Source organism: Musa acuminata, unplaced genomic scaffold, assembly GCF_036884655.1.
Source record: "Musa acuminata AAA Group cultivar baxijiao unplaced genomic scaffold, Cavendish_Baxijiao_AAA HiC_scaffold_1138, whole genome shotgun sequence".
Classification (NCBI taxonomy): Eukaryota; Viridiplantae; Streptophyta; class Magnoliopsida; order Zingiberales; family Musaceae; genus Musa; species Musa acuminata.
In genome coordinates this window covers 1,574,290-1,588,392 of record NW_027021350.1, presented here as the reverse complement: position 1 = coordinate 1,588,392, position 14,103 = coordinate 1,574,290, and the positions used below count along the sequence as shown (strand labels likewise).

At 36.2% G+C, this 14,103-nt stretch overlaps 2 protein-coding genes across 2 annotated transcripts; both read left to right on the top strand.

Annotated features, from left to right (window-relative positions):
* Nucleotides 1–3,829: 3,829 nt before the first annotated feature.
* On the top strand, nucleotides 3,830–9,231 carry LOC135671134 (guanosine nucleotide diphosphate dissociation inhibitor At5g09550-like). Its single transcript, XM_065179087.1, has 13 exons — nucleotides 3,830–3,949; nucleotides 5,341–5,403; nucleotides 5,513–5,596; nucleotides 5,735–5,842; nucleotides 5,947–6,119; nucleotides 6,967–7,078; nucleotides 7,682–7,762; nucleotides 7,842–7,904; nucleotides 8,017–8,118; nucleotides 8,192–8,316; nucleotides 8,400–8,610; nucleotides 8,694–8,768; nucleotides 8,993–9,231. The coding sequence occupies exons 1-13, from the start codon at nucleotides 3,863–3,865 to the stop codon at nucleotides 9,047–9,049; spliced, it is 1,341 nt and encodes a 446-aa protein (XP_065035159.1). The 5' UTR covers nucleotides 3,830–3,862; the 3' UTR covers nucleotides 9,050–9,231.
* Nucleotides 9,232–9,757: 526 nt separating this feature from the next.
* LOC135671097 (beta-glucuronosyltransferase GlcAT14B-like) lies at nucleotides 9,758–12,726 on the top strand. Its single transcript, XM_065179024.1, has 4 exons — nucleotides 9,758–10,370; nucleotides 10,593–10,668; nucleotides 10,750–10,865; nucleotides 11,957–12,726. The coding sequence occupies exons 1-4, from the start codon at nucleotides 9,848–9,850 to the stop codon at nucleotides 12,469–12,471; spliced, it is 1,230 nt and encodes a 409-aa protein (XP_065035096.1). The 5' UTR covers nucleotides 9,758–9,847; the 3' UTR covers nucleotides 12,472–12,726.
* Nucleotides 12,727–14,103: the final 1,377 nt, after the last annotated feature.

The following is a 14,103-nucleotide window of genomic DNA, read 5'->3' as shown; positions in this document are numbered from 1 at the left end:
CTGACAGCAAGTGGTATTACATGTCCTTTTTCAAATTGGATCATTGATTGGGATTATACAACAAGGAAATAAGTTCCTTTGATTCAATACTGGTGTTTAGCATTATCCACCTTATCACTCGAGGCTCTCTTTTCAGAATTCTAATAGGGAATATTATAATTTAAATCTTTAAAATAATCTTTTTAAGTCCATATTGATAGGAGTCTCAGTGTACTTAATTTTGATTAAATATGACGAAAGATATGATAATTTAGTGAAATGAATATACTTATATTTTTTAAATATATTGTTTTGAAAAATGAGACAAAGCTTAGAGTTATGCACTTACTCTCAAGTCAGTCAAATTTTGTGGAAATCTTACAACCACTTCAATAACAACAGACAACCAAATTCTGATCACAAATAAAGTTTAGACCTTTGTTAGTTGAATTTGGAAAGCTCATTATGTTTTTTTATAATAAAATTATGAAGACTAGATGTGATTTTAAGATCGTATTATCAATAGTAAATTTTTTATATCAATTAAATTAGTGCACACATCTTTAAAATTTATTAAATGAGAATTTGGATCCTCAAACCATAATATATGAGTCTAGTTTATCACTGTTGATAAGTCAACATTTTATCATTATTGGTGCGAGCACGAAGACTCACAAAGAATTATTCATTTTGGGTAAACTTAAATAGTTTTATCCTTTCGGGATGAGTCTAAAAAAAGATAAAGGTGATATTAGAGTCTTATAAGCCCTTGATTCTCTTATTTCTCAATCAATATGGGATTAAATATTTTTATTAGTGCCTCCTAGTAAGTGAGCTGAGGGCTCATGACCCTTCTTCTAACGATAAAATATTATTAATAATTATAAAATATTGATTTATCAGAATAACACTAGAATGAGCGCAATGAGCTCTTGACTCCCCCTACTTATCGGGCATTGATAAAGATATTTAGTTCTATATTGGTTAAGAAATAAGGGAATCGATGAGTTATAAGTCTCTATCATCGCTCTTAATGCTTTTTGGGACTCACCCTAAAAGAATAAAACCATGTGGACTCACCCAAAACGAATAATCGATCGTAAGCTTTTGTATTCACGATAATAAAATATTAACTTATCAAATACTATAATAATGATAATTTAGGTATATCATTATATTTCATGTACAAATGATCATCCCTAAAACATATTATTTATAATCCACAAGAGCTAGCTAATTAGTATACACCTTATATCAAAGATGTGGTAGTAAAATTAGAGAAACATGTGGAATGAGTAAACTATTTACTTTTACTGAACTCTGAAGAGACTTATCACTCACTCATGGTGAGTTGGACTAAGACGGGCAGGCTGCTGAGAAGTAGTAGATCTTACCCACCTGTGGGGAACTTGATCTTGAATCCTACAAAGCTAATAATTGCAGTCTTTTTACTTGTTTCATCAAGTGGATTGTGCCATTGCCAGATGAGAGCAAGTGTAAAAGTGCAATCTTACAAGGAGCAACAACACTTCCATTCCACTGAATCATTGACCTTAAAATATCCTCAAGAAAAAGCAGATTGAGCTCACCAACCAACATAGGATGAAAGGAACAAGAACGAACAATAGATATTTTAAATAATTAAGACTTACGATTTTATCATAGAAACACGACATCCATTAGCTTTTGATACGATACACTGATGTGACATACTGAATTCACATCAATGTGGTGTGAAGTCCTAATTGACGAAAAAATAACTACAAAATCACTCCTACTTATCCATGATACTTGGGATGTCGCAAGAGTGGAGCACTCCCATATGCACCATCAATCTTTTGTTGAGTTGAGATCTCAATCAAACCGTGGTTGTGATCTCGAATCTAAATTATTGTTGTCGGCAGGGACCAGTTCTAAAGTGTAGGACATGCATGATGCTTGGCCTCAACACAGATACCCCACCCCACCTTCTTCTTCACCCATGAATCATGAGACTGCATCTGTACTGCAAACTATTCCTTCAAATCTGCTTTTTGTTGGACTGAGGCCTCTCAAAATCTTCTTCGTAAGTCTCTGCCATTTTTGTTCTCTAGTGGTTTCAGCACGTCCATTATACAGCAATTACAGCTATGTCAAAGCCATTACTTCTGCAGCAATCACAGAACAGCAAGACGACCTTTTCCTTCTGACTGCAACATCAGTGCACACACAACACTGGCATATATTTGCCAAGAACTCTATGTTGGAGCACAACTCTTAGAACAGGAATCTGCAATCAACAACTTCAAGCGGAGGGGCTTTCACCAACAGGACATCGGTTCAAATAAATCTCTGGTCTTTCAACCCCATTGGATCATGTCATCTTGGTTACTCCTTGCGTTCCTTGTATCATACGGAGATCCGATGACACATCACATCATTTGTATGTTGGATCAATATCATTCAAGGATCGAGACAGAAGGTTACTCGACACTGACATGATAGCCTATTTGATCGAGAAGACAAGTAATTATGTATGATTCGACGTACGATCCTACCACTCAATAATAGTCAGAAAATCCATATAATTATTTTATACATTAACCACTCAACAATTACCTCAAAGAGCCTTCAAGTATATCCTTGAAATAAAAAAGAAATTCTTAAAATTTACTACATTCTACGTCTTCCAAATCCATTATTAACTTAAGTATCAATAAAGTTTTTATCGAGCATGTCCTCGATATATTTTTATAGGGTATATAATTGAATTCCTAGTTTTCTCAATACATCTATTTGCGACAAATGCGAAAGTTGACGTAATTGGATTCAAACTCTCTTTAGGTGGAATCAAAATCTGCTATAAAAAAAATTACAAAGTGCCTTTGTGTTCTTGTGCATCACCATGCAGATATATCCTATTACAAATAATTTGTTTTCTTATTTTTATGTGGTAAGTTTTATAGGATTCAAGTAGATTAACACCCTCATGTGGCAAGATAACAAATGTGGGAAATACATAAAATTAAAGCACATTAACAAAGAGTAGTATATTTTACATAGGACTCCTTCATCCAGAAAATTTAGAAAAGAGAAAATAAAAATAAAAATAATTTTTTTCTAAATAGTAAAATTAAATTATGTTAACAAGTACTAATACAACTCTAATCATGATCATCGAGCACAACAGTGCATATAGATCAGCTGATCAATTAGCATTTCGATCTGACCTAAATGATTTTATTTAAATACCTAATTCCTCCGTCTACTAGAAAACTTTATCCACATAAATTTTTATACGATAATAATAAGTTTCCAAAGGAATTGATAAGATACCAAAAAGATCCTCCTCTCCCTTAAAATAAAAAAAAGATGAATTTTAGCATCAATCAGTCACATGCAAATTAACTTTAACCATCAAAGTGTACAACCTGCAGTTTCTCAAATTATTAAATAATAAAAATAATTCAACTATATATGTGTTATATACATTAATTTTAACCATAAAATTAATTAAAGAAAGATCGATAAAGATTTATTTTTGGTTGAAACAGGAGTAAAAATTGATGTCATTGATGATTGTATGAAGCAAGTTGACATCGTCTTTGTATGGGGATCCTGCAAATCTATTTCGTCTCTGTTGCTTTAAAAATAGCGTCCGCTGATCGGACGGTCGAGAACCGAGGGAGACGTGTCGCTTGGTGGATGGTGCACATCGTAACGGTCTTAACGGCATTCCCGCCATGGGTTCCCGCCTAAAGACCTGCTCTCTCTCTCTCTCTCTCTCTCTCTCGCTCTCTCTCTCTCTCTCCGCCTGCTACCCCTTTAATTCCACCCTCGAAGTCCCTCTTCGCCCCTGCTTTCTTTTTAGGTCTCTGCCGCTCTCTCTCGCTCTCTGCGAAGAATGGATGAGGAATACGACGTCATCGTCCTCGGCACGGGCCTTAAAGAATGCATCCTCAGCGGCCTCCTCTCTGTCGATGGTCTCAAGGTCTTTCCACTCCTTCTATTTTCCTGATCAAGAATTGCTAGCTTCTGTGGCTTCGATTACTTCTGATTCAGAAGTTAGATTCGCTCTGTTTGGTCTGTGAACATCGTTGAGATCTAAAATTTTGGGACTCGCTGATTCAACTTCTGCTTTTGATGTTGTTGGGTTGGGGGGTTCTTGATCTGCGGATACTCCTGATATCTGCTAGATGACTACTCTTGGAAATTTGCCTTCCTAGGTTGTTGATGATGCCAGTTTACAAATAAAAGGAGGAGATCATTTTGTTAACTGACCTGCTATTTCTATCTGTACTCTTTGCCTGAAGTTCTAGATCTCTTAACTAGATAGGGAAGTGCCAGTAAATACCAAATTCTGAGAATGTTGCTTCCGACATTTACCATATGAATTCATTTTAACGTATCTGTAATGTATTTTTTTGCTGATATTACTGAAACCCTGTTGTCACTGTAGAGAATTGTAAGACCAAGGAGAAGTGTTCTTTTACGATGTAAATCTTTGGTGAAACTTTGGACAATACCATCCCACATTCTAGAATTAGTATCTGGATTTCTCGAAATCAGGAACCTAGTTCCAATCTCTTTTGCCTTCGGTGTTTTTGCTGTTTCGTTATTAAGCTATAAATTCAGGATTAGTTCCCCCTGACAGTATTCTTCGTCCTATTAATTTCCGTGACCTTTTCCATTTTAGTGGATGTATAATTTTTGTTCTTTGGTAATCTTTTAGGTAGATCTATCCTCTTTCTCAAAAATTTGTTGCCATTTCTAACCAGTTCAATGCTGTTCGCTTGCATTACATCTCTTTCAAGAGGAATGGGTAGGCCAAGATGATGACCAACCAAATCTATTAGCATGAAGCGTATAATAATAGAATAGAGAAGAGAGAAAACAAACAAAAAAGGAGGGGAAAAAAGGACAAGGAAAAAGTATAGGAAAAAAAAAATCACTCGAGGGATAATAAGAGGAATCAAAGGGCCTCCATAGAAATATGGTTCTGCTTGCAAAGAAAGGCTTCAGAACCCATGACTTCAAGGAGACAGAACACAGCCCTGAAACTTAGAAATATGTGTAGTACCACCATAAAGAAAATAACATTTCTCAGCTTCCAGCTGCACCAATATTGTAGGACATGTTCATGTCACTTATCTGCAAAAGTTGTAAACTGGTGGTTTCTTGTTCTTCCTTTCAGGAATCACATCATTAGTGCTTTTTGAGATGTTTTCCATTCATGTGTTTGGAACCAAATATTGTGTTATTGATACATTTGTTATTTACTTCAAATGTTATGCAATGAATATTAATTTAAAGTACACATGCAAGGTATATACTAATTGGTCTAATTCACTAATACTTAAATGGTTTTAAATTCTGAGACAGGTTCTTCATATGGACAGGAATGACTATTATGGTGGGGAGTCAACATCTCTTAATCTCATTCAGGTTTTTGCCAAAGCATTTCGTTTTTAGTTAATATCATCCAACTATCATCGTTCTTTTCTTGGCACTGAGTATCACCTGTGCATTTTCTTGCATTTTTCTGATCAAATAGCTCTGGAAGCGATTCAAGGGCAATGACAAGCCTCCAGAACATTTGGGCCCAAGCAAGGAATACAATGTTGACATGGTCCCTAAGGTGTGGTGTAGTTTTTCGAACTGTAATGGTACAGATGTTATTTGATTGGTATTTTTCTAGTCTTATAAAAATGGGATAATAAGAGATCTCTCATAAATGAGTATATCATAGACAAGTTAGAATCATTAAAACTTGCAGTTTATGATGGCAAATGGTGGTTTGGTTCGTGTTCTCATCCACACCAGTGTTACCAAGTATTTGAACTTCAAAGCAGTCGATGGTAGCTTTGTGTACAACAAGGGGAAGGTGCCAAACCTGAACTGTGATCTGCCTACTCTTCTTCTTGTTATCTGTATCTAGCAATAATGATCCAGTTCGAAATTCTCACGCTTCTGCTGCTGTTCTACCAGATTTACAAAGTGCCGGCAACTGATGTTGAAGCACTGAAATCTACACTGATGGGACTTTTTGAAAAACGCCGTGCCAGGAAGTTTTTCATTTATGTGCAAGATTATGAAGAGAATGAGCCAAAGTCTCATGAAGGAATGGATTTGCATAAAGTTACTAGCAGAGAAGTCATTTCGTAGGCATCTAATTTTTGTTATTCCAAGTCCTTTTTCGACAAACTTGCTTGGATCACACTTAATCTAATTTCATAACTATTTCATATGCTAAGTTACAATTTTTCTATATCAGCTTTTATATATAATCTTAAGCATGCTGCAGTTGGCCATGTTGATGATCAATCGATGCTAGAGTTTGTTACATAACCTTCGCAGATATACATGTTTTTGGAGAGCATTTTCATGCTTGGGTGAGATAGTTATTTTATAAAAAATATACACAACTTTAGTTTGAACAAGAGAAGCTTAAAATAACTAGAGACATTCTCGAGTTTTATTCATGAACAGTATGTTTAGAGCCTAATATGTAGAAGAAAGTATGACATATAGAGAATGGAGCTTATTATTGTTGTAGATTTAACTTCACACATATTGCTCTTGATTTGAACTTAGGCATGTTAGCAATGGTAATTTTTTTTCCATTATTTAGAAATATTATATCAACAGAGTTGCATAGTAGTGCCACTGTCTTAGACTGATACCTCACTAAAAATATAATGTTACTATTTGACATGATAAACATGAGAGAAAAATGCATTTAGAATGGAATTTCTGCATTTTCATCTTCATAGCAGATGGACAGTGCTTCAAGTATAACAACTATGAATCACTACATCTTATGGGGATGGGACATCCTCTTATTTGGAAGACAAGAAAGATTTCTAGAGCATATTAATCTTGTCAACAAAGGAAATGCATGTAACAGGCTCCGTTTTCTCTATTGGGGCTACTTATTCAACTCTTTAAGTATATAAAGAATCAAAGTTAAATAGATTTGACATATTAAGATTGCATTCTTTGGTGTAGCAAATATGGACTGGATGACAACACGATTGACTTTATCGGGCATGCATTGGCACTTCATAGAGATGATAGCTACTTGGATGAGCCTGCAATTGATACTGTAAAAAGAATGAAGGTAAAAGCATTGTTTCTGACACTGAACCTGAAAAATAAAGTCTCAGTTTCTGTTTTGCTGGCACGGACATATGATTATATATTCAAGCTCTTTGGTCATGGTCTTTTGTGAATCTATTGCTTTTGCTCATCTCATGCCAGTCTACTCTAAATTACATCCTCTTGGAGCTGTGAGACTACTGATCTAAATATTCATGTGTTTGTTTCTTTTTCGTTCCTGGGTCATGGCACACACCCTTGCATTTTCATCTATTTTGATCATTTTCTCTGCATCCATTATTGGAATCATTTGTTTTTATCATCGAACTCAAGAAAATGGCCAATTAATACAATTCACATCTTTCTATCTACCAACTTAAGCAAAAGGTTACGAAGAAATGGATTCCTGAGGCATTTTCACGCTCATGTTACATGGTAGCAATACACAAGAATAGATTGCAAACTCACATAACCTTAAGGAAATGACTCCAAGTATGATGGACTGTTCAATTTTTATCCACAACTTGTCTTTCTACTGAAACTGACCTTAATGAAGTGAGTCAATGTATGAACTTGTCTTTCTACTGAAACTGTACTTTCTCATCATCACACTTATTTTGAACAGCTGTATGCGGAATCATTGGCACGCTTTCAAGGAGGTTCTCCTTATATATATCCTCTTTATGGTTTGGGAGAGCTTCCTCAGGTCTGTCTTCATCTCTCACCATGGCAGTTTTTCATGATGATTCCAAATAAGCTGATCTATGACAAGCCTTTGTTTACAGGGATTCGCTCGTCTGAGTGCAGTTTATGGTGGCACCTACATGCTTAACAAGCCAGAATGCAAGGTGACAAACTTTCATGTGTTTTTTTGAAGTTAGCTAATCACCGTGCGCATGGTTGATTGGATTCTGAAAGAACCAAACAACATATGATGATGTTCTGTGTCCTGCAAGACAGGTTGAGTTTGATGAAAATGGAAAAGCTTATGGTGTGACATCTGAGGGGGAGACTGCTAAATGCAAAAAAGTAGTCTGTGATCCTTCTTACTTGCCAAGTAAAGTGAGTGCGGATCTCTATCTGTCATTTTGCACATAGTGAAACCTTGGCCTCTAATTCAGAATATGTGTAACAGGTAAAGAAGGTTGGTAAAGTAGCTCGTGCTATATGTATAATGAGTCATCCAATCCCAAATACCAACGACTCACAGTCGGTGCAGATTATTCTGCCCCAGAAACAACTTGGACGTAGATCAGACATGTATGTTTTTCTCAACTTCCTGTTTTTTTATCTCTGCATCATTTACTTTCAGGTGTAGATTCTAACTCTCCTGCTGATTACAGGTATGTGTTTTGCTGCTCTTACACACACAACGTTGCTCCGAAAGGGAAATATATCGCTTTTGTTTCCACTGAGGCTGAAACCGATCATCCAGAGACAGAACTGAAGCCTGGCATCGATTTGCTTGGACCAGTAAATGAGACCTTTTTCGATACTTATGATAGATATGAACCTACAAACAACCATGAAGAGGACAGTTGCTTCATATCCACTGTACGTAACGTTTCATAGTTTACTATGTATCTCGCAGAAAGACTCTTGTATGGAACTTCTAAATCATGGTCCCTCTTTTGCAGAGCTATGACGCCACCACACACTTTGAGACAACCGTGGAAGATGTCATCTCCATGTACAGAAAGATAACTGGAAAGGTAACTTCCAACTCTTTAGGATGAGTTTTAAGGTTACTAACACAAGCTGCAAAAGGATACACATGACAAGTTTTAGAGAACGCTAGATTACTGGCATTAAACAGTTGTAATAGATACAAACATGTCATCCTCGGTTTTCATTAGGCTACACTGAGAACCTGCAGTAGCACCAGAAACATTAATAGAACTATACTAACCAATTTGTTGGCTTCTTCATGGCACAGGAACCTGATCTGACTGTGGATCTGAATGCTGCCAGTGCTGCTGCAGATGATGCTTAGTTTATTCCTCTCCATGGATGCCCCTTGAAGAAATCATAGCCTCACTATTTCATCTTGTTTGCATTATTTGTTCCACAGTAGGAAATTACATTACTCAGATTTCTGCTCTAACGCATTTGCATAAACTAATTTATTTACCCGAAAATATTTGAATCATGGATGGCCCCAATCTTTTCCATTAAGTTCTGTGCATCCATGGAGGTCAATTGAGACTCCAAGGATCTCACACTAATGCAGCCTTCTCTTGTGCAGGATATCGAAGCTTTATCTGTCATATAAGAAAAAGAACACTGCTTGTATAGCACACATTATAATTTCTTTAGCTTTTGCATGAACTTTTTAGACAACACATCCAGTAAAGGTTTTTTCCATGGGAAAAAAAAATCCATTTAATCTCATAAAGAAACCAATTTCTGGTGATTCTTTTTTTTTTTTTTGGCATGTTTAAATGGAGAACTCTGAAAAGTTCCCATTGTTTAATTTCACCACAAGTAGGGACTTTATTGTAAACGTCCCTTAAAATTGCAATATTCAAAATAAACACCTTATATAATTTTTTTACTATAATTATGTTTTTTAGTCAACTTATATATATATATATATATATATATATATATAATGATAAGAAAATGAATGTAAACTTGTAATTCATCATAAATAATGGGCTTATATGCAAAAGTTTCTTTATTTAACTTTGATCCGTTGCTTTCCAAAAGTAGTACGCCCCTTTTGCACCACCGCCGACCGGATCGGCCGGTGCCTATGTCGGAACCCTAAGTTTAATCCTCCTGGAAGACGATGAGGAAGCCCCATGGCGTCGTCGACAGATTCCCGATCAATCCCAAGTGGGTGGTGCTCCTGCTCGTGATCCCTCTCCTTGCGCTCTTCCTCCTCCTCATTGGAGCCCTCGGCCCCCTCAAACCCCACAATCCCTCCGATCTCGGCCGAGCCTCTGGCGCCCTTCGACCGCCGAAGCCCCCGCGCCTGGCCTACTTGATCTCCGGAACTCAAGGCGACGGTCGCCGGCTCAAGCGGCTCCTCCAGGCCGCGTACCACCCGTGGAACTTCTACCTCCTGCACCTCGACCGCACTGCGCCGCCCGAGGAGCGGGCCGATCTGGCGACGTACGCCGCGTCGGAAGCCACCTTTGTCCAGTTCGGCAATGTTCGAATGGTAGAGGACGCAGATCCGGTGTCGCAGAAGGGGCCGACCATGATTGCTTGTACCCTCCATGCGGTGGCCATTCTGTTGAGGGAGTTCGAGGATTGGAGCTGGTTCATCAATCTTAGCGCCGCGGATTACCCTCTGATGCCCCAAGATGGTATTTTTCCTCTCTATTCTAAAAGGAAAAAACTTCCTTTCTTTGATGAGGTCGTAATTTTGGCAAGGTCTAGTTGGTCTCGATGCCCAAATTATTATCTTTGGGCTTCAGAGGATAAAAGACAGGAACTTGATCCAAAATAAATATCTCGAATGTTTCCATCAATGGCTTTCATGTCTAAATTCTTTACTTACTGTCCTCCTTTTTCTATTGTATATGCAGATATTCTTCATGTTTTTTCATACTTGCCAAGGGATTTCAACTTCATTAAGCACACAAGCGATATTGGTTGGAGAGAGTAAGAACATACATATATGGTTGTGCGTGTTTCACTTTAGGGAGTTCGACATTGTAGTTGTTGTTGATACGGTGCATGCAGGTATGAGAGGGCAAGACCTATCATCGTAGATCCAGGGTTTTACAAGCCAAGTAGAACAGACATATTTTGGGCTAAAGAAAAGAGGAGCATGCCTTCTGCTTTCAAAATATTTGCAGGTACTTGTTACCCATTTTTCCAACCATTTTCATCTGACAGGGTTACTTGTTTTATATACTATTGTCAAGATGTTATTTGCAGCCTCCAATGTAGAATATTTGTTCTGCCTTACTACTATTTTATTTCATTTGGTATATTAGATGTGCCCTGATTTCCTATTTTCCTGCATCATTGACCATTAACCAGCAATTTGTTTTACCTACGACAAGTTTTCACATCCATGGTTTGGCATTTATTGAGTTAGTTTTATCCTATTCCAGTGTTAAGTTCGCAGTTCAATAGTGGAGTCTTTGACCTGAAACTGAAGATCTCTATAATTTCTTCAATTTGTACCGAATGGTTCTTCGATATCATTCAAGTATAGCTAGTCCATCTCAAGGTATATTGACAAATCAAAGACAGCGTAGCAAGTGAAGCCAAAATGAGGATTTTCCTCGGTAAAGGGGGTTGAATAAGAAGGGGGTTGAATCTTCTTTCTCGCACATCCTAATAATATTAAACCCATTGATTTGTGTCTCACCTTTTTTTACTTTTTCATGAATAATCCTTCCTCACAAGAAAGTTCTGAGGAAAGCTGTATCTTCCACACAATGAAATTGTTGTATTTCTTTGGTTCATTTTAAATATTTCTTGATGCAATTGCACAGCTTCCATCTTGCTATAATTAAGTTCAAACATGAACTCGGCTATGCACTTCATTGTTCAGTGTCCATAGACAGTGTCTTAGTTGTTAGTTGTAGTTTGTGAACATGATCGTCTTTTGACAAAGAATTCTAGTGATCAAGTTCCACGTTTGATGTGAAGATAACTTGTTTCCAATGAATTTCTTGAGGATTCTCCATGCTTTCTATGGATATTCTATTTTTTGTTCCTTTTTTATAGTCCTCTATATGTATCAATTGTATTTATAACAACCAATATTATGAGGTCACTATTTTCCCTTGTTATCGAGTTGTGGTATGATGCTCTACAATGACTACAAAAATGAGTTTCAGTTATTTGTTGCCTTCTTATATATACTTATATGCTGCATTCTTCTGTTAATTTATTTTTTGTTGAATTACTTTCATTTGCTTGTATTTGATCTTAGGCTCCTCGTGGGTGATCCTCGCACGGCCTTTTCTTGAATTTTGCATCTGGGGATGGGATAATCTCCCCAGGACGTTACTCATGTACTATACAAATTTCTTGTCATCCTCGGAGAGTTACTTCCATACCGTGATATGCAACTCCCAAGATTTTCAGAATACCACGATCAATGACGATTTGCGTTTCATGATGTGGGATGATCCACCACATTTGCACCCAATGAATCTGACATCAGAGCATTTCAATCTGATGGCAGAGAGCGGAGCCCCTTTTGCACACTCTTTTTCTAGGGAGGATCCTGTTCTTGACAGGATTGATGATGAGTTGTTGCAGAGATCCGCAGGTCGATTTACCCCAGGTAAATGGTGCTTGGCAAATCCTGAGTTTGGCACCGATCCTTGTTCTGTCCGTGGAAGACCCAGCATCATACAGCCGACAGTAAATTCCAGAAGGCTGGAGATGTTGTTGGTGAAGCTTCTGGATCCCGATGATTTCAGGCCTAGGCAATGTATATAACTCAACAATGTCACACACCAATCTTGTAGCTGGACACATTCACAGATCGCAAGGCAGCTCTTGTTGTAGGTATTTTGTAAACTGGAAAGGCACAGAAAACATCTGCTGTTTTGATGTTGATGGTTTATAGTTGGTCCTCTTTCGTGGTAAAGATTGTGTATCTATCGGATATCTGATCCTCGACACTTTGGTGAACATTTTGATGTACAATTTGCTTATGATTAAATCAATACATGTCCTATTCTCTCCTCTCAAGCTTTCGGGAACACGCAATCATTCTTTGTGTGTATATCCTGTAATTGCTTGAGATCTATGTTATTGGTTTTCCGAGTATCACAAAAGTCAGATTTGTATGTGGAACTAAAAGCCTTCTTTTGAATAAATATTGCAGGATCCAAAGGTGTCGGTTTAGCTGGTAAACAACTGCTGATTGCAAGGTCTTCAAATTGGCGATTGTTCTGGAATGTAAGTATTGCTTGCTCCCTTGCTGAGTTTTTCGTTGATGCTATTTGTTTGTCTCTTGACGATGGTGAAAGAAGAACAGATTTCTGTAACCTAATCTTGTTGAGTTTCTCCTAGTGCTAATTATTTGTCTTTAGGAACGACATAATTATAACGTCTTTCACATCAAAAGTGAATGTTGAAGATTTAAATAAACTTATACGAGTAGTAGATGAGGTATACTACTATTAGCTTAAAGGTTAAACATTTTTAATTAGTTTATTAAGATAAGTTAATGAGTTAGTAATCATGGCAAGAATGAATGCTCACTTGTGCATCATTGCATGTGGTTCTCTTTCTTGTTATCTGACATCGGCAATATTGCAAACGACTGCATGTCGATATTATTTCTATTAGTCATTCTGAAATGGTGTAACCAAGACAAATTGGTATATGATTTCACTGGTGTAGGCTTGCGATTCGGCTAATTATACTTGCACCCTATTTGTGATCAAATCTTTAATTTAGAAATTTATTTTATTTTCTTGTTTGCTATTGTGATTAAGGAAATAATTATTAATGTCATATTTGTTAGTATATTAAATAAAAATTTATATTAAATAAATACGAAAATTAAAAAATTTTCTCACCTCCTCCTGTTTAAGGGGAGGGATTTATCTCTTCGTTCTTTACCCCGAGTCATATTGATGAGAGTAGGTTTCAAATATTTCTTCAAAAATAAAAGTTTTTTTTCTCCTTGATTCTTTTAAATATTAGAATTTTATTTTTAGGATTAAAATATGTTATAAGTAGTTCAAAAATATTTCTTAATCTTTTACATGTCAAAATTTTATTGTTAGATTAAAATATGTTATTTGAAGTTTTAAAGATATTCTTTTATCTCTTTTAAGGTTTTTATTTTTGGATTTATTCATATTGAAATTATTCATATCATATGTATCGAATACATGATATCCAATTTTTATAATTGAATTACGAATGCTATTTTCTCATATTATATTTTATTTTTTAATCTTATTTATATTAAAATATATCATAAATAATTTAAAAATATTTTTTAATCCTTTAAAGATATTCTTTGATCCCTTTTTAAGGTTATTATATTTTGAATTAGAATATATTAAAATTATTCATATCATATGCATTCAATATATGACATCTGATTTTTTT